This window comes from Panthera leo, chromosome C2, assembly GCF_018350215.1.
Source record: "Panthera leo isolate Ple1 chromosome C2, P.leo_Ple1_pat1.1, whole genome shotgun sequence".
Lineage (NCBI taxonomy): Eukaryota > Metazoa > Chordata > Mammalia > Carnivora > Felidae > Panthera > Panthera leo.
Window position 1 is genome coordinate 59,673,004 of NC_056687.1, and position 23,266 is coordinate 59,696,269.

Consider the following 23,266-nt stretch of genomic DNA (forward strand, 5'->3'; position numbering starts at 1 on the left):
TCTCAAAAATAAATAAAACGTTAAAAAAAAAAAAATTTAAAAAAAACATAGAAAGAAAATAAGATATATATATATATATATATATACTGTATATATGTATATACTGTATATATATATATACTGTGTGTGTATATATATGTATATGTGTGTATATATATATATACATATACATATATATATATATATATATATATATGTATATGTATATATATATATACACATACATACATACATACATACAGTACCCCCCCCCTTTATCTGTGGTTTCACTTTCCACAATTTTGGTTACCCATGGTCAACCACAGTCCAGAAGCAGATAATTCTCCTTCTGACATATAGTCAGAAGGTCCACAGTAACCTAATACTATGTCATGATGCCTATGTCATTCGTGTCAAGTAATCTCATCATGTGAGAATTTTATCCTCTTACATCATCTCAAGAAGGGTGTGTACAGTAGAGTAGGGTATTTTGAGTCACAGAGAGACCATATTCATGTAACTTTTATTACAATTATTGTTATATTGTTCTATTTTATTATTAGGTATTGTTATCAATCTCTTACTGTGCCTAATGTATAAACTTTATCATAAGTGTGTATGTGTGGGAAAAAGATGCTATAATAGGGTTTGGTACTATCTGCAGTTTTCGGCATTCGCTGCAGGTCTTGGAACATAGGCCCCATGGGCAAGGGGGGAGCATTGCTAGGTGCTCATGACAACAGAAAAAAAAGCAATAGGAGGGAAAATCTTGGCTCTTAAGAATGGTCTGTTACAAGGTGTCACGATCCATTATGCATGGTCAACACTGTCCTTCATTCACTTTTGCCTTTACATGGCTTATTTCACTGCTGCAAATATAATCCAATCTTCTCAGTTGTGTGTTAGCCTCTGAAAAAGCAAAGCAAAATTTCAACAGGACTCTTTATCCCTTCCTGGGGGCAATGCGTTATTTATTTGCCTCAAAAAAAACCTGCCCAGTTCGATCTCCTACTCTAATATATTTTTCTGCAATTTATTATGTCAGTATCTCTGAGTTTGTTTTTATTATAATTAGTAAGATCATTATTAAATAATACAAAAGTAAGTGGATTACAAGAGCCAGACAAGGAATAAAATTAGGGTGTGGCAATGAGCAGTGAATGGGGTAGCCATGGTGGTGATACATCTGTTCTCCCTACAGACTTCCTTCCTTCCAACCCAGTTTTAGCCCCAGACGACACCAGCTTCCAGACATGCTAGTGACATTTGGTGGTCTCAGGGTTGTGCATCTCATAATAATGGGCAGTTGGCAAGTTGCTGACAAACGTGGTCATCCACTAGATGGTTTCGTTGGAACAGTACTTCCCAAAGTGTAGGCTCCAAGTCATGTGCATCAGAATCCCGCAACATGCTTAAGATGCTTACTTTTAAGTTCTATTCTTGATCTGCTGAATCAGAAATTTATAGGGGTGGGCTTGAGGGATTTGAATGCCAAAAAAGCACGCTAAAATTTAAGAATCACTGTCTTAAAGTGTGAAAAAACAATGGAGGGAAATCCCTTCTGGTACTAAGTACCTAAGAAGGGAAGAGGAGGCTGCATTTCTAGGTCCAGAAAGGGGAGCAGACAGGCTAAAGATGAAGCTTGTCCAGTTCACAGCTTTCCTTAGGTTGTACCTCAGTTCTGACTGCTGTAGATTTAAGCCAGCCTAAAAGTGTGCTTTTAAATCATGTGCTGCATGCATAATGCTGGTGAGTGTTCGTATTATGCACCACAAAAGTGAGCTTGCTTCTGAGCTAATTCATTCTGTCAACACTAGGGATACCAAACATAAAGTTTGCACCTTCCTAAAAGAGTGCAGGATGTATTCAGCTGCCTCCGCCTATCGCCTATCGAAACTCCCCTATACATTCCCAGACTGGCTAATGTTGACCCATAGGTAGGGACGTCTTTATGTCCCCATTCAGCAGGAAGAAATTACAGAAGATGAGACCTTCTGCCTCCAGCAACTTTAAAGATTTAAGCGTCAAAATTGTTCAGGGGGGATAGGATGAGGGATCATAAGGTAAGATGAGGGCAAAGCACAAGCAACACCCTCCCCCAGCCCCCGGGTGGGATATGTGTGACATTCCTCAGGCACTCCTGGCTGCCCAAGAACAAAGGAAAGGGGAAAACAAATGATTAACTGATAGAGATCACTGTCATGCAGGACTGGAGTCTCCATCAGTTTACAATATGTCTTAGTAAATTACAAGAAAAAGGCAATCTTATCAACAGCCTAGTCTCCAGAGACCTATATACTCTGTTTCCTGGAGCCCCTAGTATCATCCTCCCCTCCATATGATGTGGGGAACAAAGGCAAGAATAAAATTTAAATAACATTAAATTTCCTTATAACCTGCATCCCATTGACAAATACTTGAGACAAACACAAAGTATAACATTTCTCCAGGAACTCCCTCCTGTCTTAATGTTAATGCCTTACTAAAGAGAAAACATCCTTAGTTGGAAAATAGCAAGGCGTCCAGTATCTTAGGAGTACTCTTTAGCATATGAAAGTCCTTTTGGAGACCTCCCTTTTGCCTTTACTTCCCCCAACTCTATAGTATATAACTAGTCTTCAAAACCCTAGTGCAGTGCCCACAGTTCCTGTTCCCATGCTTTAATAAAACCATCTTTTTGCACCAAAAAAAAAAAAAAAAAAAAAAAAAAAAAAAAAGCTAGGCAGGTAAACAGTTAAAATACCATGTGGTTTACAAGGAGGTACTCACACCTACTAGGAGAGTTATAGGCAAGAAGATAGTAACAAGTGTTGGCAAGGATGTGGAGAAATTGAAACACTTATATATTACCAGTAATGTAAATTGCTAGAATGTAAAATGATGAATCTCTTTGGAAAACATTTTGGCAGCTCCTCAAAAAGTAAAACATAGAGTTACCATGTCATGTAACAATTCTACTCCTAGATATACACTCAAAAGAATTAAAAACATATTCATACAAAAACGTGTATATAAATGTTCATAGCAGCATTGTTTGTAACAACCGAAACAGCCAAAAGGTGGCAACAACCAAAATGTCCATAAACTAAAAAATATATTTAAAAAATGTGGGATATGCATACAATGGAATATCATTTAGCAATAAAAGAAATGAAGCATTGATGCATGCTACAACATGGAAGAACATTGAGAACATCATGCTGTGTGAAATAAGCCAAATACAAAAGAGCATATAATATGCCATAAGTCCAGAATAGGTAAATTCATAGAGATAAAAATCAGTTTAATAGTTACCAGGGATTAGGGGAAAGAAGGAGTGAGGAGTCATTGCCATGAGTACAGGGCTTCTCTTTGGAGTGATGAAATATTCTGGAAGTAAATAGTGGTGATGGTTGTATAATTCTGTGAATACTGAATTGTACACCTTAGAGTGGGTTGTGTGGTGTGTGAATTATAGCTCAATTTTAAAAGTGATGGAAGAAGTGTCCAAGAAAAAAATAATAATTGACTACATGACAAAAATGCTTTGTTGTTGTCTATAGGAAAACTCACTTCCATTTTCTTCTACTCAACACTTCTGATACCAAATGGGTGGATTTTCCACACATCAGGTAACACTGTGACACCAGCTGGGTGTCCTGCAGTTCAGTTCAGGTCTAGCTGGTTTCAGCATCAGATCTCAGAGGTTAAGGGCTCAGTCCCACAAGGCTGCCCATCGCCTCATTTAAGATGTCAGTTGCATGGCATCTGGGTGGCTCATTTGGTTAAGCATCCAACTCTAGATTTTGGCTCAGGTCATGAGCTCACGGTTCATGAGATCAAGCCCTGGGTCGGGCTCTGCCCTGACAGTGTGGAGCCTGCTTGGGATTCTCTCTCTCCCTCTCTCTGCCCCTCCCCTGATTTAATGCACATTCACATGTGCGCTCTCTTTCAAAATAAATAAACTTTAAAAAAAGATGCCAATTGCACATCCAGGTGTTGGGGTAAATCAGAAAATTCCCAGAGCCACTAAAGGCCTTTTCATATAGGAGGATGCCAAGATGGAATTGACATCTGAGGGGGCAGAGTCCTGGGGATAACACTAGCTAAGGTACTGTTGATGAGGAGATAAACTACGAGAGCTATGACAGCATCATTGTAGCGGGGAGAGTCTGGATATGGACACAGTGAAGGAGGTAGAAGCAATAAAACTTGATGACCTATTGACTGAGAAAAGCTAAAGAAGTAGGAATCAAGGATGACTCTCATTTAATGGTTGTCATTAGATGAAATGGCTGCATGCTGAGGCCGTTCAAGAAGCAAAGAAATTTAGAGGAAATTAAAGATGAAGAGAATGATAGATTCCATTTCTGACAGGTTGAGATTGAGGTGCCTATGGAACATCCAGAACTTAGGAAGGAGGTCTGCATTAGAGGTAGGGTGTTGGCATTTATCGGCTGCACCATAACTTCCATGGAAACATGTAGAGTTTAGGCACAAGGAAATGTTCCCTTCATGAGCAAGTGCTTCTTATCAAAGTAATTACTCTTGGACTGTTTCAACATTAAAATAGCAAAGTGGTTTAATGAAGAATGATATAAGAGAACCAAAGAGTAGCATATGATATCCATGTGGTTCTGCTTCCCCTCAACTTTCATTTTTTTTCAAGTTGATTTATTTATTTTGAGAGAGAGAGTGTGCATGGGAAGGGAAGAGGCAAAGAGGAAGAGGGAGAGAATGCCAAGCAGACTCTGCAGTCAGCACAGAGCCCAGTTCAAGGCTCCATGTCACGAACTGTGAGATCATGACCTGAGCCAAAACTGAGAGTCTGGCATTAAACCAACTGAGCCACCCAGGTGCCCCTCAGTTTCTGTTTTCAATATGTATAGTTCTTCAGGGTTTAAATGCAAGATTTTCTTGTTTCATTTCTTCTTCCCAATAAAGAAGCTTTCAAGAGAACACTAAGGCTTTCATACAACATTGGGGTGGTGGGGGGAGTCTCATGTGAAAGATCAAGTTTTACTTTTTCTTTCTTACCTTGTCTTTTTTCTATTTTGTTCTTTCCATTTAGCCTATGGTATTATAAAAACTGAAGGAAAACACCAAAACTATCTAGATCGAGGGCCACAGTTCAATTCAATTTTCTGTCTTTAAAACAGCATTGATAGTGTTAAATCCTTGGGTTGAAATGCGTATTCAGAAGGAACCATGGAGCTGCTGATGTAGAAAAGCATTTTGTCTCAGGGATTGATTTATGCCTCGGAGCAGGGCAAAGAGAAGAATTCTCAGCCCCTATGGTATCTGTTGCTAGGGGAGCATCAGGCCATCTGCTAGGCTTGAATAAAACGTGGCAACAACATTTTGGATTAAAGCACAGAATGATTTTCCAAAAACAAAATTAAAGTTTGTCAGCAATTGAGGAGCTTGTAGGTCTTTTTTTTTTTAAGGTATTTGAATCTGTAGTGTTTATATTCAATTTCTTTTTCTCTTGTGGACTTATTCCCAAAACCTTGTATTGACTGCCCAATTCGAAATATTCAGCCTGCCATTTGAAGCTTCCAGAATCTGGTTTCACCCAAGATGATGTCAGGTAGCAGCTATGATGCATATGCTGTGTGTGTGTGTGTGTGTGTGTGTGTGTGTGTGTGTGTGTGATTTACTTTATCCCCCTCTCTGCCCTGGATCCCAGGTGAATGCTGTGCGGGTATATGTGAACAGTTCCTCCGAGAACCTCGACTACCCAGTCCTCGTTGTGGTTCGCCAGCAAAAAGCGGTGCTGTCCTGGCAGGTTCCTCTGCTCTTCCAAGGACTGTAAGTGGATCTTCTCCTGGACAATTTTACATTTGGTTTCTTTCAGTGATTTAGATCTTAATTGGCATTTTCCCTAGTAAAGACAAATCAGGCTTTTGGAATGCTGACATTGTATGCTAAGGGCAAATAATGATCATGGCACATAGCCTGACCATTTCGAGCATGTTTAACTTCCATCCCCTTAGAATTCAGATAAACACTCTGCCTAGATTTGTAGCACCGGAAGAACTTTTAGCATTTTGATTATATCCAGAATATTCTATAGCTCTGGGTCAGTGGATTATCCACTAAGGATAGGGTTAGGCTCATCAGTCAACGTAAATGAGTAACACCTCCTCCATTCTTCAGAATGCCCACAGAGTATGCATTCTTCATTCCATAGTATTTATTAAGCACTACTAAGTTCTAGAGCTAAGAATACAGCAGTGGGAGGTGGGGGGAAGAAAAACAAAATCCCTGCCTTCAGGAAGTTTATATTTTTGCAGAGAAACTATGTAAGGTACTATATAGCACTACTAAGAAAAAAACCAGAAGACCTTCAGACATATATACATAGTATGGTGTTAAATCATTTTTAGTGGCTGAGTAATTTGAGAATCAAAATAGTCACTCTCACAGCCTTGACTTGGGCTCTGGGGCGCTTTTTTTATGTTCCATTCAGTGAAAGCTTGAGTAGAAATATGAAATCAACTGGTTGTTTTACCAGGACAGTTTCCCCTTCAAAATGTGGTATATTTTCCTCCTTGAATTAGGAAGATCATTGAGTATCATGTAGGCATGACTGAATTGAACTGGCCAGCACTGAGAAGTACTCAAATCCCTGTTATCACATCACACAAGCTTATGCCAAAGACACTAGTTCTAAATCACTATCAATAGGTCCAGTCTGAAATTCAAAACATAAGGACTCAAAAACAAATTTGGAGAGAAATGAAATAAGATCGGCTTTTTCCCCTGCATGTTCATTGAGTCTCTTTCTCTTGTTTTTGCTGGTTTTTCCTTCCATTGGCTGCTACAGATACCAGAGGAGTTACAACTACCAGGAAGTGAGCCGCACCTTATGTCCCTCCGAAGCAACCAATGAAACAGGACCTCTGGAGCAACTGATATTTGTAGATGTAGCCTCCATGGCACCCCTGGGGGCCCCGTACAAACTGCTGGTTACCAAGATTCAGCACTTCCAGCTACAGTAAGCAGGACTTATTGTGGCCTTTCTCTATTCATTTGTCTGCTGCTGCTGTGCTTGGGCATGCTCAATCCACTTTCCAAGTCAGCACTCAAGAAGGAAATTATGCACTTGGTGTCTTGTCTGAGAACCTTCTGAACTCACCTACTCACAGCTGGGCAGCAGGGCCATAATCTGTGCAACAGGGAAGCAGTAGGGACTGGCGCAGAGGGGAACAGTGCTTGACATCATAGGTGTATCTGTTCTCAGGGGTCTGTGAGGACCCCGTTTGTCTGTAGTCCAAGAAAGAGGCCCTGGTGACCAGGTACTTTTGCATTATGCATCAGTTCCACTCTCCTGAAGGATTTTATTCTAAGGAATACCTTAACCTATTTTTCTTGTCCTTACTGGTAGGAATGTGTACAGGTAGAAAATAATGTTATGTGGCTTTGTCCTTTGTGCAAAAACTCATGGTAATTTCCTCCTTCTCCTTGCACTACCATCCTTTGAAACCAAAACCAGTTGGGATTCACCATCTCAAACTGTTCATCTTAGACATACATATAATAAAGTCAATTGGGGGAATTATCTCCAAGGGATCTATTCTCTTCCAAAGGTAGCTTTTGTAAAATATTGCATAAATCTGTGTGAATACTTAAACAGAAAGACTAAGGTCATTCCTTAATAAGGCCAGAAAGTTCAGGGATTTTCTGCCTCATTCTCTTCTAAGACTAAGCCTTCTCAAGGGTTCAGACCACTTCCTCTTCTCTGTTTTAAATAAATTTTAAAAGAAAATATTGTTAAATTTATTATATTAAAATTAGAATTTTACTCATCAAAATGTTTCACTAAGAGAACAAAAAGATAAACCATAGACTAAAAGACACATAACTGTAAAGGGTTCATAGCAGGATATATAAAGAACTTCTACAAATCAATAAGAAAAAAACAGGCAAGCTCTTGCCTGCTGCCCCCCCCCCCCCATTATCACCTCTTCTGTGGTTCTGGCTTCTTACAGGGAAGACTCTTGGAACTGATGAGTTTGGGTACCGCTGAAGATGGAGACTGGCACCCAGGTGTGTGCAAGCCTGTATGCCCATAGGGCCAGACTCAGCTTCACTGGAACAATATGTTTTCTAAGAAAAAAATGAGGAGATCTCAGGGGCAGAAACTATACTGGAGAAAAAAAAAAATCCTGTGACCTAGACTTCTCACTAGAACTTTGAAACAGAGAGTGAAGAGTCTCAGGAATTGAATCAATGTTTACATTTACCCAATGAAAAATATATATATAATATAAACAGACTCAAATATGCCAAGAAAAAGACTAAGAATGTCAATGAGATTTAGGAAAAAAAAGGAAACTATGTGTTGCTTACAAGAGTACAATCTTAAATAAAAGAATATATAAACGTGGGGCGCCTGGGTGGCTCAGCCGGTTAAGCGTCCGACTTCAGCTCAGGCCACGATCTCACGGTCCGTGAGTTCGAGCCCCTCGGCCCAGAGCCTGGAGCCTGCTTCCGATTCTGTGTCTCCCTCTCTCTCTGCTCCTCCCTGGTTCATGCTCTGTCTCTCTCTGTCTCAAAAATAAATAAATGTTAAAAAAAAAAAAATTAAAAAAAAAAAAGAATATATAAACGTAAATAAAAGGATAGTAAAAGAAATATACTAATACTAACCAAGAGAAAGTTTGGTTAAATAAATTTGTATATATCATATATATCATATTTGTATATATCATATTTGTAGTGTATCATATTTACAAGATATTCCTTAATGCAAGAAGCATTACTGGAGATAGAGGGACAGTTCATATTTCTAAAAGAATCAATTCTAAATTTATATGTACCTGCTAACATCACTTCATAATATACAAACAAAAATTTCAGAATGAAAATAATTGGACTAATTTGCAATTGCAGAGATTTCTCTATAGATCATAGAATAAATAGACCAAAACATAATTAGATAGAACAGGCATTGGCAATCTGTGGCCTGCAGACTGGCCACTGGGTTTTGTAACTAGAGTTTTACAGGAACATAGCTGCACCCATTCATTTACATATTGTCTCTGGCTACTTTCATACTACAATGACAAAGGTGAGTAGTTGGTTTGGAGGCATTATGGCCTGGAAGCCTAATATATTTGCTATCTAGCCCTTTAAGATATAAGGAGCAAGTGAATATGAACAACAAGCTTGAACAAATTAATGTATTTAAGAAACTGTATCTCAAAATGATAGAAAGCCTAACCTTTTCAGGTGCACATGCAACATTTACCAGTTGCCAAGCTCTAATGCATGTCTTGATAGATAGATTTAAAAGAACTGAAATCCTGTATATGGAATTGAGGTAGAAATCACCTACAAGATGATATCTACAAAAGTCTCCAAATGTTTGGAAATTAAGTAGCTTACTTCTAAATAAATTATGAGTCAAAGAGTAATTACCGTAAAAATTAGAAAATATTTTGAAAAAAATGATAATGAAAATATGACATATCCAAACTTCTGGGATGCAACTAAGCACTGCTTAGAGGCAAATGTATAGCTTCAAATGTATATGTTAAGAAAGAAGAATGGCTGAAAATCAGTGTGGTAAGTGTCCATTTCAAGAAGTTAGAAAATAAAACTCAAAGAAAGTAAAAGAAAGTAATAAAATAAGAGCATAAAACAATGAAATAGAGAACAAATCAAGAGTGGACAGAACCAACCAAATCACAAGTCAATTATTTGAAATGACTAGTATTATTTCTATACCTGTTTTTTAAAATATAATAAAGCAAGCCCATTGGAAAAAAAATAAGGAAGAGAGCTTAACAGACACTTTACCAAAGAAGGTATCCAAATGGTCCTAAAACCCAACCTTATCAGTTACCAAATTAAAACTATAAGGAGATTTCCCTACACGTACCAATTTCTATAATTTGCAAAGACTGACAATGCAATTTCACACCTACTTATTATAAATCCAACTCCTAAATATATAATTGTCCTATTCATCCCAGGGAATACTCTACAACAATAAAAATGAACAAACCATTGCCGTACCTAGCAACATGGATAACTCTCACAAACACAATGTTAAGCAAAAGACACCAGACAAAGGGAATACATACTGTTTCGTTCCATTTATATGAAGTTTAAAAACAGGCAAAACTATTCTGCAATATTGGAAGTCAGGATAGTGGTAACTTTGAAGAGGAAAGAGGACGTATATGGTTGTTTACGTGGTGAGGATTCATTCAGATACATATTTATGACTTGTGTTTTTTTCATATGTTTTTTTATGCTTCAATGAAAAGATTAATTTTTTTAAGTCAGAATATTTACAAATAGTATATAATACTTCTGCAGTTTATTTTTGTAATCAGAATGTTTTGTTCTATTATAAATCTCACCTTAACTTTTCTAAGGCAGTTTATAAAGAAGTCGATAGCCAGTAGAGTTGCTAATAGGAATCGGATATTTACCTTGGTCTTCTGTGCAGCTCTTGACAATGTGTGCCCATAGCAATGGATGGACAGATGGAGGAGTGAATGGTTAGAAGAATGGAGGAGTGGTCACAGCATTTTTTCCAAGTCCCTCCATTAATTTTGGTGTAGAAAAAAGTGACATGGTAATTTCAAGAGCAAAAAACTCTCACTCCCACCCTCCTCCAAAAAAAGACAGAAAAAGTTTCTCTGGTAGACAAAATCCACCCAGATCAACTAAGTCAGAGTTTCTAGGAGGGAGGTTTGAGCATTAGTATATATAATTTTAAAGTTCCCCTGGTGATTCTAATGTGTAGCCAGAGTTAAGAACCACTACCTCTAAGCAATTTCTAAATATGGTGCTTACATTTAATGATTTTAATACTTAACTATTTATGATATTAAACAATGTGGGAATTCACGGTGATACGTTTGAAGGAGGTTGTCGCACATTACTTGAACAGAGTACAGTTTGAACTTCAGGGAAGCATCGCATTTACTGATTGGTCTCTGTGTCTTCGACCTGTGACTGTCATCTGGTGGCAGTGTACTTGAATTCTAGGGCTGGTTTTCCTGTGAGGCTAATTAGACCCTTTGGAGAACTGAATTCTGTGAAACTGAAATCATAAGGTCACAGGTCTGCGCAAGTGTTAATGAATGATGTGCATGCTGCTGGAACTGCAAATCTGTTCCTTCGTGTTGTTTTCTGCTTCCACCTCTTATCATGTGATGACCTCAGCAACCAGACATTCAGAGCATTTCAAACTATATGGTTACTAGGGTTTTTATGAGAATAAGATAAGTCTGAGAAGAGATGGTTACTGAAATATGTATGTCTCTTTCTCCTTGGCTCTGGTTTGTCCCACACCAACTTTGCTGGTGACTCAGAAATCCAGAGGATGATGATAACAAGCAGGAGCTGGGGACTGTGGTGAGATCTGAAGTATAGGTGTTGGGAGAGATGCTGAAAAATCAACTCAAAAATTCCCAACATGGCAGTTTCTGTTGCAAGTTTTTGAGTGGCACACTAGAAGGCATATGAACCATGTTTCAGGATTTTTTTCTAGAAGCATATATTTTAACAATGAAAGGAACTTTTGAAATTGAATCCACTCACCTCATTTTTACAGATGAGCAAACTGGTGCCCAGAGAGGTTAAGTGACTAATCCAAACACACAGCTAGGAAAGGATAAAATCAGGACTAGATGCTACTTCTGACTCCCAGCTCTGAGCAATTGCCACTATAATATGCTATTTCTACTTTGTGTTTAAAGCTGTCCTCCCAATGTTTATGTTGCCCTAAATATCTTTCTCAATTCCATGAAGCATTTATTTCAATTGAGTCTTAAAAATAAAATTCTGTCTTAAAGCATTACTCCCTGCCATCCAACTATCCCTCACTCATGTTGCGGAGTGTGAAGTCGCAGACAGGAAGGAGCAGGAGGCCGTCGGAGCAGGCAGGCACCTGATCATGGGCTGGGCGGAGCTCAGAAGGAGCGTGAAGAAATTCTGGTAGTTGTCTAAGTCGGAATGGTTGCGTGGAGGATTTGAAGGGGACGAAACTGGATGCAGAAAATTGAAGGCGGATGCAGCAGTCAAGATAATAATGAGATGAATGGAAGAATTTAGAGGTGACATTGACAAAACTTGATGGGGTATGAGGAGTAAGGGAAATGGGAGAGTCAAGGGTGGCCTGCTACCCCATAAAAGGTCACTAAGGGAAAATGAGAATGTTGAGGAAGGAAGGAAGAGAGAATAAGTTCACTCTGGGACATGTTGAACGTGACGTACAGATGCTTGGCAGGGTGTTGGACACACAGCAGCATGATGCTCAGAAGTAAGGTCTGGCTTACAGAGAGCAGCCTGAGTAGAAGTGCTTCAAGGAGGCAGGCCCACGGTGCCTGAAGTGGAATAAGAGGAGACAGGGTGGAGACACGGGTATCAGTACCCAATCCTTGATTTTGAGATCTTCTATGCTTAACCAGGAAGTTTGGACTTCACCTTTCAGGTTACAGGAGCCACTAAAGGATTTCAAGCAACGGAATAAGATAAACAAATTTGATTTTTAGAGATGAATTTAGTAGTCACGTGGAAGATGAACTGGAGAGAGGAGAGGGCAGAGACATATAGACAAATGAAAAGTTATTTGAGTAGAGAAGAATAAACAATGATTAGGGACTGAATGTGTTATAGCAGCAATAAAGTTGTCAGGGAGAAAAGGAGTTAAGTAATATACATAAGGATAATTCACAAATTCAAAAAATACATGTGGCAGAATAAAAAATATATAGTCCTATATGAGTACCTGCAGCCTTTGACCCTCCTCCAGTCTTCTAATCAAGGATTTGAGTCTGTGTTGAGAGAGTTTTGAGTGAGATAGTTCAGCTACCAAGCTGTGAAAGTGGTAGATTTTTTTGAGAAAATAGGTAAGTGAAGAGGCTTTTAGACCATTTGGTCATGTGTCACACTAGGTAATCACCCTTAAGTATTTGAGGGTAGACCACAGTAATGATTTCCATTACTTTTCCAATTGTTTTCTTAGTGAATGCTATATTGGGCAAAGATAGTGCTTCAGGTGGGTCAGGTGCATCCAGGTTACATTTACACTAAGAGTAAGACTTGGTGATGAATCAAATGTGGAAGTCAATAAAAAGGGAGTCCAAGATGACTCCAGCAATGATGTCAGAAGTCTGGTGAGGTTTCCTACCAAAGAGACCTAGTGGCTCAGGAACAGGGAAATTACAGCACATTCCATTTTGATTACGTGCAGTTTGAATGTTTGAGGGATAGCCATGTGCAGAAGCCCAGCAGATAATTACTCCTCCATGACTGGAGTTCACGTGATAGCCCTGGGCTGGACATGGAAACCCGAGATTCACTGACATTTGTATGGATTTTGTGGCAATTGAATATACATTTAATATATAGTAATTAAATATAATGTTTACTATTATATTAATGACAAAGTATTAAATATAATATGTAATATATAATATTTAATTGCCATTATATATTGTATAGATATATAATGTACGTGGCTAAGGAAAATGAGAAGGTCAAGAATGGGACTGTGGGGAACGTACTTATGTAAGGAGTCGTCTGAGAAACAGAACTATCAGAAGAAGCTGAGTAGGCATAGCCAAATGTGTGGGAGAAAACCCAAGGAAAGCAGGTGTCACAGAGCCCAAGGGAGGAAAGTTTCAAGGCAGAGGGAGTGGTCGTCAGAGTCAAATGTCACAGAGAGGTAAAGTTAAGGATGAAGTCACTGGCTTTAGCAGTTAGGAGGCGACTTACCCTCAGCAAAGGCAACTTCAGGGGGATGGTGGGAAAAGAATCCTGATGGCAGTGGGGAGAGGAAAAAACAAATGAGGGATGAGAGCGGAATACTATTTTAAGAAGCTAGTTTGTGAAGGAGAGGGAGGATATAAATGACATCAAAGGAGCAAAATATAGGAAAAAGGGAGGCATTTTGTTGGGGCGTTTTTGTTTACTATTTATTTTGAAAGTGGTTGAGATTTTAGTATATTTATAAACCAAGAGTGTATAAAATTTATAGGACTGTTGAATTTTGTAGAAGCAGAGTCCAAGAGGAGGGAAGAAAGGATAGGATGTAGCACATCCATTCAGAGTTTGTACTTCTACTGAGACCAGAGTGATGAGGTAGAGGGTTACACATGACCAGAAGGTGGGTGGAAGGGTTGGGGTGAGCGAAGGGAGTTCATAACAGATGGCAGTAAGGAGATAACAGGGAATGATATTCTGAAGTCCATAGTCCAAATGAATAATAGGGCATAATTTCCTTCAACAAACAAAGTGGGGGTTTTGCACGCCCACTGGGCTCTGTGCCAGGGGCTGGCTATCCTAAGATGAAGAAGATGTCGTGTATCTCACAGTCCTCTCTGGTACCCACCTCAAAAACTACTTAGCTTTTGTCCCTGCCTGTCTTCCCACCTACCCTTTCTTCCAAACCCCCTTTCTTTTTTCTTCTGTTTTTTTTTTCTTCTTTTGTATGTATCTCTCCTCTCTCTTCTACCTTCTCCATGGGCCTCTCTCTTCCTCTTCTTTTCCTGCCTCCCTTATTTGCACACCCACCTCTCTTGACACCATCTGGTCTCTTTCTCTTCCCCCCTCCCTCAAACTAACCAAAACGGGGGAACAAAGTCAGCTTTTAGTTTTTATTTATCAAATAAACCTTTGTTTCCTGTGTTGAATTTTTTTAAACAAATAAGTTGAAATGTTTATACCTCTTTCTCTAGAGGTATACGAGAGTCTCAGTTAGCTTTGTTCTGTTGGTTAACGACTCTTGGTTAATTCAACCTCCCCCAGCCTCTGACAGGACCCATGGGGAAGGAAGCAAAATGTTTCATCTGCAACAGACACGATGTTTATTTTACACACACTGTTGACTCTATGAGAAAGAGAGGACTTAAATGTGATAGTCTTAAAGAAAACAATGTTTTGGAAGGTTGTATGTGATTATACTGGTAAAGAAAACATAAAGGACAAGGGGAAAAAATCATATCGATGCCCATACTTTCAGAGTATAAAAAAGAAATTCCTGGCCAAAGAATACTGGTTGCATCTGGAAATCTCATGCTGTCTGTTGCTAGCCAAGAAAATCAGTGTCGTTTTCCTTCCCCTGACCTGGCAACGAACAGAATTGAAGGCCCCATGTTGCCCTGGTAATAGCAGATGACACAACACTACCCAGCCACGCACGGCACCAGGGTCCTGACTCTGGTTGTGGAATCTCAGGATCAAACACACAACTAGATTTGGCTTCGTTAGCTGACTTAGAGCCACAAGTTTTCCACTGTGCTTCAGCAGAATGAATCCTTGACACTGATAATATCTGTTGAGAGTAAATACATACACATTGCACCCATTGTTAAATTCTGAGCCCAGTCTGCCAACAGCCTAAAATCGTTGGTCGTTAAATTTAGAAACAGTGCTCAAGTTTTATGACTTCTAAACAACACCTCCAATTATAAACCTCTTGTTAAATGTCTTGACATGTCCTTTATAAAGGAATCTTTAATAAGGTTTTTAAAACTGTTTTACTTTTTTAAAAGGAAAACTAGCAGTGGGAAGAAAGACTTGTTAGAAAGCACCGAGGGATGAAGCTGGGAAGGGCCCCAGAAGAAGTTCAGGCTCAGGTTCCCCAAAATTCAGGCCAAACAAAGTAATTATTTCCATAGGCATGACATCATGGGTATATAGAGACATAAAATTGATCCCTCCCCAGTTTGATCATTCTTGAGAGTTGAAACCAAGTCCCCATGCAGTTTACTTGGTCAGTTTCACAGGACTAGAATTCCTTTCACAAAGAGTAAGGCTCTCCTTGCATCTAGTTTAGGGTGGTTTTCTTTTACATAAATATTTTTTGCTTGCTAACTTAGCTTTTTCTCTCACTTTTCCCCCTTTTCTTTCTCCCACTTAAATTTCTCAGGACAAATGTTGCCTTTCACTTCACTGCCAGCCCCTCTCAACCTCAGGTAAGTGAAGCATTTCAAGGTTATCATGATTCTACCTACTGACATTACCCAACAAACCCATGGTAATAGGCAGAGTCAGCATGTGGCATTGCCCTTGACCTTTCACAATTTGAGATATATTTGTATTTTTGGAATGTCGTTCATATTACTGGGACTTTAGACACAACATTCGATCTTATCCCCTTAACTGGTGTGAAATGAGAGGCGTGCCATTTGTTTTCAGATGTTCCTTGGCTCAACTGTTAGCAAACTGTGCATCTATTATGCACCAAGGACAGTACTAGACTGAACTAGGTGCTGCGGATATGATATGAAGAAGATGGAGATATAACTCCTGCCCTCATGAACCTTATTATCAAAATGGGGAGGGACAGGGAGTGGAAGGCCAAACACAAAACAGGTACACAAATAATTAATCAACTGAGAAATACAATAAAAATGGGACATACTTTAATTTCTAGAGTGTTATGGTATAATAGTTTCTCCTGTCATAAAGAGAGAACAGGAATGCTGACATTAGAAGAATTAGATATTTGTGTTGTGCCCTCCATTAAACCATAATCATAAGCAGAATAAATACATGAAAAAACATACATGAAAACTTTAAGCTGCTTTTCCATGGACACTTCTAGCTACCTTTTTATTTTTTCACAGCCTCTGAAAGAGTTAAGTCTATGCAATAGCAGGCTTATCACAGATTTATTTAATGTCCCGATATTTATTGTAAATCTTCTGTAGGCTGTAATACAGCTTAGGTCATAAATGGCTACTTAATTTTTGCGTTGAATGTATTGAAACTGGAATTAACACAATACATGGATACTGTTTAAATCTATTACAAACACTTATGTGTTAGTAAATATTTAACAACCAGTTCCCAGAGAGAAACCCCTGATTTGTAGCATTTGCCCATTTCTGTGGTGTAAATACCTCCATTATGGCCAATCTTAAGCTGCCAACATGATGCCCTTGAATACAGAGTTGGGATGAGATGTGCACAATCAGCCCCCCAAACCTGTGTGGGCCAACTCCCATGCATCTTTTAAGACTTCAATTTCCCATCAGTGAAGGCCTCCACAGTGCATATATACTGCCACCCAGTGACAAAAGAGGACTACAGGCCCACATGAATTGCTCTCAACATTTATTGGCCACTTAATTCATGAAATATGTGAAAACACTAGTTGCTAGGTGCAATGGGAGATATCTGAAAAGAGAGGAAAAACTTACATCCCAACCACACAAAGAATATAGTGTAATAGTGCTGTATGGAGATATACTAAATATGGTAACTAACTGAATGCTGAAATGCACTCTCAGTTTGTAGAAAATCAGTGATGAGGGACGCCTGGGTGGCTCAGTGGGTTAAGCGTCCAACTTTGGCTCTGGTCATGATCTCACGATTCACGAGTTTGAGCCCCACATTGGGCTCTGTGCTGACAACTCAGAGACTGGAGCCTGCTTCAGATTCTGTATCTCCTTCTCTGTCTGTCCCTCCCCCACTCGCTCTCTGTCTCTCTGTCTCAAAAATAAATCAACATTAAAATTTTTTTTAAAAAAGAAAATCAGTGAGGATTATATATTATAGCTTTCTCTCATTTTAAAAAAGGTATGTAAATATGAAATTCTAAGTAGTTTGTATATAAATCTCAAACTAGAGTAAAACATACTTAGAACTAAAAAACAAAATAGAAATTATTTGATGTCTATGAAAGTTTTACTTTACTATTAACTGCTCCCATTTTGACCTAGATTTTATATCCCCTTCAACTGTAGGAAAGATTTTCTATTTATATAAAACCACCCAAATGACTGCACATTCTTACAGAACCTTGATTATCAGATAGAAGCAGGTTACAGAAACTGGGTGGGTAATGAAGACCCAAGATGGTGATTTGTGGCCTAAATTCCAGCCATTGCTTTGGGTACTTGTCATTTGCTTCTTTCTGATTAAAGTAGATTCTTGAGGCAAGGGTCAAAAGTATTTATTTGGGGTTTATGGTAATTTAGAGATAAAGAAGACTGATAATATTTTGGCAAAAAGAGAAAGCTTCAGTAGATGTCTGATTTTTGCACAAAACCAACTCCTATAATAAAAAGAAATAGATATGATACTCATTATTGCTAACAGTAATCATAACAATGCTCTTAGGTTACAAAGTTTGGCTTCCCTAGGAACCAAGAACACCTCTTGGGAATTCCAGACCATTCACCTTTGGATAGACCTCTGTCTTACATGTATTGAATCAGGGTCCAAGATGAAAGGTCAAAATGAAGTGGGTTCTTAGAAGTGTTGCCATCTGTGACAAGGTGTGAACAGACTTCCAAACAGCAATGTTAATGACATTCCTTAATCTTGAGGTTATTTTTTTCCCCATCAGAAGTCTTTGGATTATTGAAAAATATTCTATTTTTATTCTCTGATTCTCAGAATAAGGTTAGTAAAGAGGATGTTAGAATTCAAAATTAAGTTTTTACATGTTTTGCCTCTCCTTTAAACTGATAGATTTGTGGCGCCTGGGTGGCTCAGTCGGTTGAGCCTCCAACTTCGGCTCAGGTCATGATCTCAAGGTTCATAAGTTTGAGCCCCACATCAGGTTCTGTGCTGTCAACACAAAGCCTGCTTCGGATCCTTTGCCCCCCACCCCCACCCCAGCTCTACTTCCCGCCCCTCAGCTCTCTCTTTTCTTCTTCTCTCTCAAAAACAAATAAACATTTAAAAAAAAAAAAAAAAACCTGATAGATTTATTAGAGTCTTAGGATATTGAGCTTGTTTTAGTTGGTATCCTCAAAATCTTAATCAGATATTTAATGTTAAGCTTCTCAACCAGCTACCACATTTATAATTATTGACAAAAGTCCCCTTTCTTCATTTATTAGCAATATGTTTAAAACTCAGCGTTAATAAATGGTGGATTCATAATCTAATCTAGGTAAATGGTATAACTTCTGATTTCCTGATTCTTACGATATCTGAGAAATACTTTTAAACAATATCTCAGCCTGCTCAAAATTGTGAACATATTTCAGGGAATAGATGTAGCCCTTGATCTTCGAATGGAAATACTGTCTTTCTATATTCCAGCCAGGAAACAGATTCTTTAGCAAGAAGTCTAGGGGCCCAGTGGGCCTGGTAGTAATTCTCGCCTATAGGAAGGTGGTTAAGAATCTTGAAGAACCACTTGTCTGCTTTTCAAAGTGGAATTTCCTATTTCAAAATGATCCCATGGAAGTAAATCTTGGCTCAGATTACATCTTGAATATCCCTAGTTCAAAGGGTTGGAGGGATTTTCTTAAGCAGAAACTGGAATGAAGTATACCCAAGTTTAGTTGGGAAACAAATGCTAGCAAATGAAATGACATTGTCTGAAATGGCTACCTTGTTTTGTTCACTGCTTATCCCTAATAATCTGGCACAGAACCCAGAGCCCTGCCCAGAGCAGTTGCTCAATATGTATGAGATGATTGGCTGATGGAATGAATGGAGATTTACATCTGAACTTTGTGCCTTGTACTAGAAAGGAAACAATCCTATTCATGTAAATCTAGTTTTGAGTTCATAACTGTAAACATTACTTAGTATTAACAAATCATGTCTTTCTTTTTTCTTATTCTCAGTATTTTCTATACAAATTTCCTGATGATGTGGACTCAGTTATTATTAAAGTCAGGTCTGAAATGGCTTACCCATGTTCTGTTGTCTCAGTCCAGAATATCATGGTGAGTCTTAATAACTTGTCAGTTTTTCAATATGGAGCATTATGTTGTCACAGGGTAAATGAAAGAGAAGGGTGGGGACTATGTTGTCCTCTTACTATGTATCTCCTGCAAAACTGTTAAATAATAAAAACAGTATCTTGTGCACACAAGTGGATTGTCTGTTTGGAGACATTGATTTGGGGAGATAGAGAATAGTTGACTCCTCACCAAAATAAGCAATGGAAAGAAGGGAGGGAGGATTATGACAAAGAATAAGGAAGACCAAATTGTGGGCTGCACAAGAAATATCGAAACCTATCATTTATTCTGTTTTAAAAGTCTTACTCTAACAATGGGCCCTTTTCTGCCTCAAATGTGTTAATAAAAAATGGGAAAGGTGTTATATACTTGAAGACCATCTTTTCAGTTCTTTTTGATATAAAGTGACCTTTAGAGGACTTTAGAAGGCAAGGCACTAAGCTTTAGGAGGACTGTTTCATGACTTTCCTCAGAGAAAACTTTTCATGCTTTCTGGCTTAGTAAGGAACCCCTTGCTCTGTGATCCTCTGGGTAGAATGTGTGTTGTGTGTAGTATGGCTTTAGTGATGCTTTCCTTTTTATCCTTCATGCATGTTGTAGTGCCCAGTGTATGATCTCGACCACAATGTGGAATTTAATGGTGTCTATCAGTCCATGACCAAGAAAGCTGCCATTACACTGCAGGTGAGACATCACTTTGGTGGTCACTATTGTCAAAGACAATGCACAGTTTATAGTCAGGTTACCTGCTGGACGAGCATTCAAAACGCATTGTCATTCACTGTGTCCTTGGATCTCTTTCCTTTATGATTGGCTTTAAAACAAGGATTCCTTCTCCTGAAATCAAAGACCATGCCATGGTGGACAATAGTGCTCTGCCAGGGGCCCCATTCCCCTTAGGGGGTCTTGGGAACCCATGATGCAGTGGGACATATATCTGACAGATTGCTTAGAGAGGTAAGGTGAGATGCCAGTGTACTTATTGGGAGATGCCAATTTAGTGTAAAGTTTATCTGATACATTTAAGACAATTAAACATATTCTAATACTCTGTATACCTGTAACAGTATCCAGAAAAGGACTTCAACTCTGGACAGAATGGATAGGTTCAAAGGAATATGGACCTCATGTGTACAGCCATTTGCCCTTTTGTTATTTGTAATTAAATTATTTCAATGGTAATTTTGTAGCAAAAATGATTTTCAAAAAGATTCTGTCCCTGCCTTTAAGGTGGTATTTACTTAAGGTACCTACAACTTCATCTGTTCTCCAAAGTAAGGTGATACTGTCTACTAAAGGACAAAGAATGAGGGCTTCTGGGTGGCTCAGTCGATTAAGCTTCCAACTCTTGGCATTGGCTCTGGTCATGATCTCTCAGTTTGGGGGATCAAGCCTTGCATTAGTCTCCACGCCATCAATGTGGAGCCTGTGTGGGATTCCCTCTCTCTCCCTCTCTGCCCCTCCTTTGCTCATACTCTTGCTCTTTCAAAATAAATAAGTAAACATTAAAAAAAAAAAGAACAAAAAATGAGGATTTAGCTATCAAATGTAAAAACTTCTCTTAGGCTTTGATTTCCTAGTGCCTCAGTTTTGATAATCCCACATCTCTGCTCCTGTTCACTCATGAATAAGGAGACTGGGGCACAGAGAAGCACACTTAGAGAAAGTCAAAGCCAGGACTATAACGCAGGTCTCACTTTTGCATCCCTAACCTAAATTATTTAACTGTGACTGTGTGACTGTTAGGAAAGTCATGTATCATTGGATTTTCAAATAATAAAACCTGAACATAGTGAACCCAAAACACACTAAAAATAAAGTATGTTAATTTTAAAAATATAAAGTACAAGTATTATTATTAAACATAGGCTGTTGACATATTTTTTTACATGGGGCCTATTACAGTTCTAAGCACATAAGTGGGCACAAGATAGATTGAGATTAGAATAGTGTACCTGTTTAATTTTTTGGATTTAACAATTATTTTATTGTGGCTAAACTCTGGAGTAGATCATAGGTATCTGAAAGTTCTTTCTAAGAAACTAGGAGCAGGGGTGAACTTTAGTTTTCTTCTCTTTCATCTCTTTCTGCTCCCACCCCCACCACCATGGACTTTCTCCCCTCTTGCTATCCTTTCTTGCTATCATAAGTTGTTATGTCTTATGCAGAAGAAGGATTTTCCAGGCGAGCAGTTCTTCGTGGTATTTGTGATAAAGCCTGAAGATTATGCCTGTGGAGGATCTTTCTTTATCCAGGGTAAGAGATAGTGAGGAATGTTTGCGACTTAGAAAAACCTAATGAAATGGAAGAGAAGGGAAGCCAAAAGCTCCCCATGGCCCCTTACTACCATCTCTAATTCTCATTGGGGATCATCAGCAGTAACTTGCAAGGCAGTCTGAGAGATCTTTGAAAAAAAAAAAAAAAACATAGAGTAGAAAATGATAAATCTAAAAGAATTACTGATACTACAAAATGTCATTTAGTGCACTACATCTTTTCAAAGTCTTGGGCTCTATCAGACCATGTGAGGTATATTCACTCAGTTTGCCTTTTACTCAACAAATATTTGCTGTTGTGAAATAATGATTTTATGTAGCATATCAAGGTCCACTGTCTAAGACTGGTTTGGTAGCCAGCAGTAATGGAGCCATTTGTGTTAATCAGTAGTCCTCATTTCCAGAAGGACATACAAGGAAAATTCAGAGTTCTCAATTTCAGTTGCCAAAATTATACCTTGCAAGACAGTAAAAAAGCAAAGCAGGACCATTTATCCCAATGACAAGGACTGTGTGTAATACCCTTAGGCATAGTACAAATGGCTATGGCTAACTACCCAGTCACTACTGTGGGAATGCAAGAGGCTATTGATTGAAAACACAGACCCCCAGCAGCTGATGAGCCACATGTGATCAACACAGAGGGTGTTTAATGTTCAGTATAATATGGTTCTCTTGATATTCAGGTGAGATGTATTCTTCATGTATTCTTTAATCTCTTGATTACCTAACTCTAGAGTTTTGCCAGTGTCCAATGTTCTTTGGCAAACTACAAGTCATTTTATGACTATGTAACAAAAATTTTTTTTTTCATTGGCTAGAATAATGCAAAGCAAAAGACAAGACAGCTTTCTATTTTTGTAGCCATTTTCTTCAGATGTCTATGGCATATTGGGCCACATGGATATCAGAGGATGAGTCAAGCTTTCTTTACTCAAGAAGGGAGGCTACAGTCTCACTTCTTCAATACTACCAAAAACGCAGTGAGGCAAAGGCTATTGTGAAAGTTTAGCCAAAAGCCATATTAGATAGTTTGCAGCTTTGGGAGTTAGGTTTTCCTCTAGTTCTTGCTAAAAGAAAATTCAACAACCAGAGCTAATTGTGGACAGTTTTTGAACAACTGTTTAGATGAGAGGCCAAGAACCAAGTATCTGATCTATTTTGCCTTTTTCTTTTTTACCAGAAAAGGAGAACCAAACCTGGAATCTACAACGAGCAAAGAACCTTAAAGTGACCATTGTTCCTTCCATTAAAGGTCAGTATTGGCTCTAGGATTCCATGGAAAGATTTCTATGTCCGAAGGCAATCATATGCTTCAACACTAATGTCATCCTTCCAGAGAAACATCAT

At 38.6% G+C, this 23,266-nt stretch overlaps 1 protein-coding gene across 4 annotated transcripts in view; it reads left to right on the forward strand.

Annotated features, from left to right (window-relative positions):
• Positions 1 to 23,266, forward strand: part of SIDT1 (SID1 transmembrane family member 1) — a 110,100-nt gene that overhangs the window by 36,581 nt on the left and 50,253 nt on the right. For 3 of the 4 annotated variants that reach the window (XR_006193177.1, XM_042903662.1, XM_042903663.1), the window contains 7 exons: positions 5,648 to 5,769; positions 6,788 to 6,958; positions 15,857 to 15,902; positions 19,521 to 19,622; positions 20,241 to 20,324; positions 21,809 to 21,896; positions 23,100 to 23,171. Coding sequence is in view for 3 of the 4 variants with exons in the window: in XM_042903662.1 (XP_042759596.1) it covers positions 5,648 to 5,769; positions 6,788 to 6,958; positions 15,857 to 15,902; positions 19,521 to 19,622; positions 20,241 to 20,324; positions 21,809 to 21,896; positions 23,100 to 23,171 (685 nt within the window). In the remaining variant the exon portion in view is untranslated. Of the gene's footprint in view, positions 1 to 5,647; positions 5,770 to 5,875; positions 6,269 to 6,787; positions 6,959 to 15,856; positions 15,903 to 19,520; positions 19,623 to 20,240; positions 20,325 to 21,808; positions 21,897 to 23,099; positions 23,172 to 23,266 lie in introns of those variants that run through there. The other variant, XM_042903664.1, reaches the window with a different exon arrangement.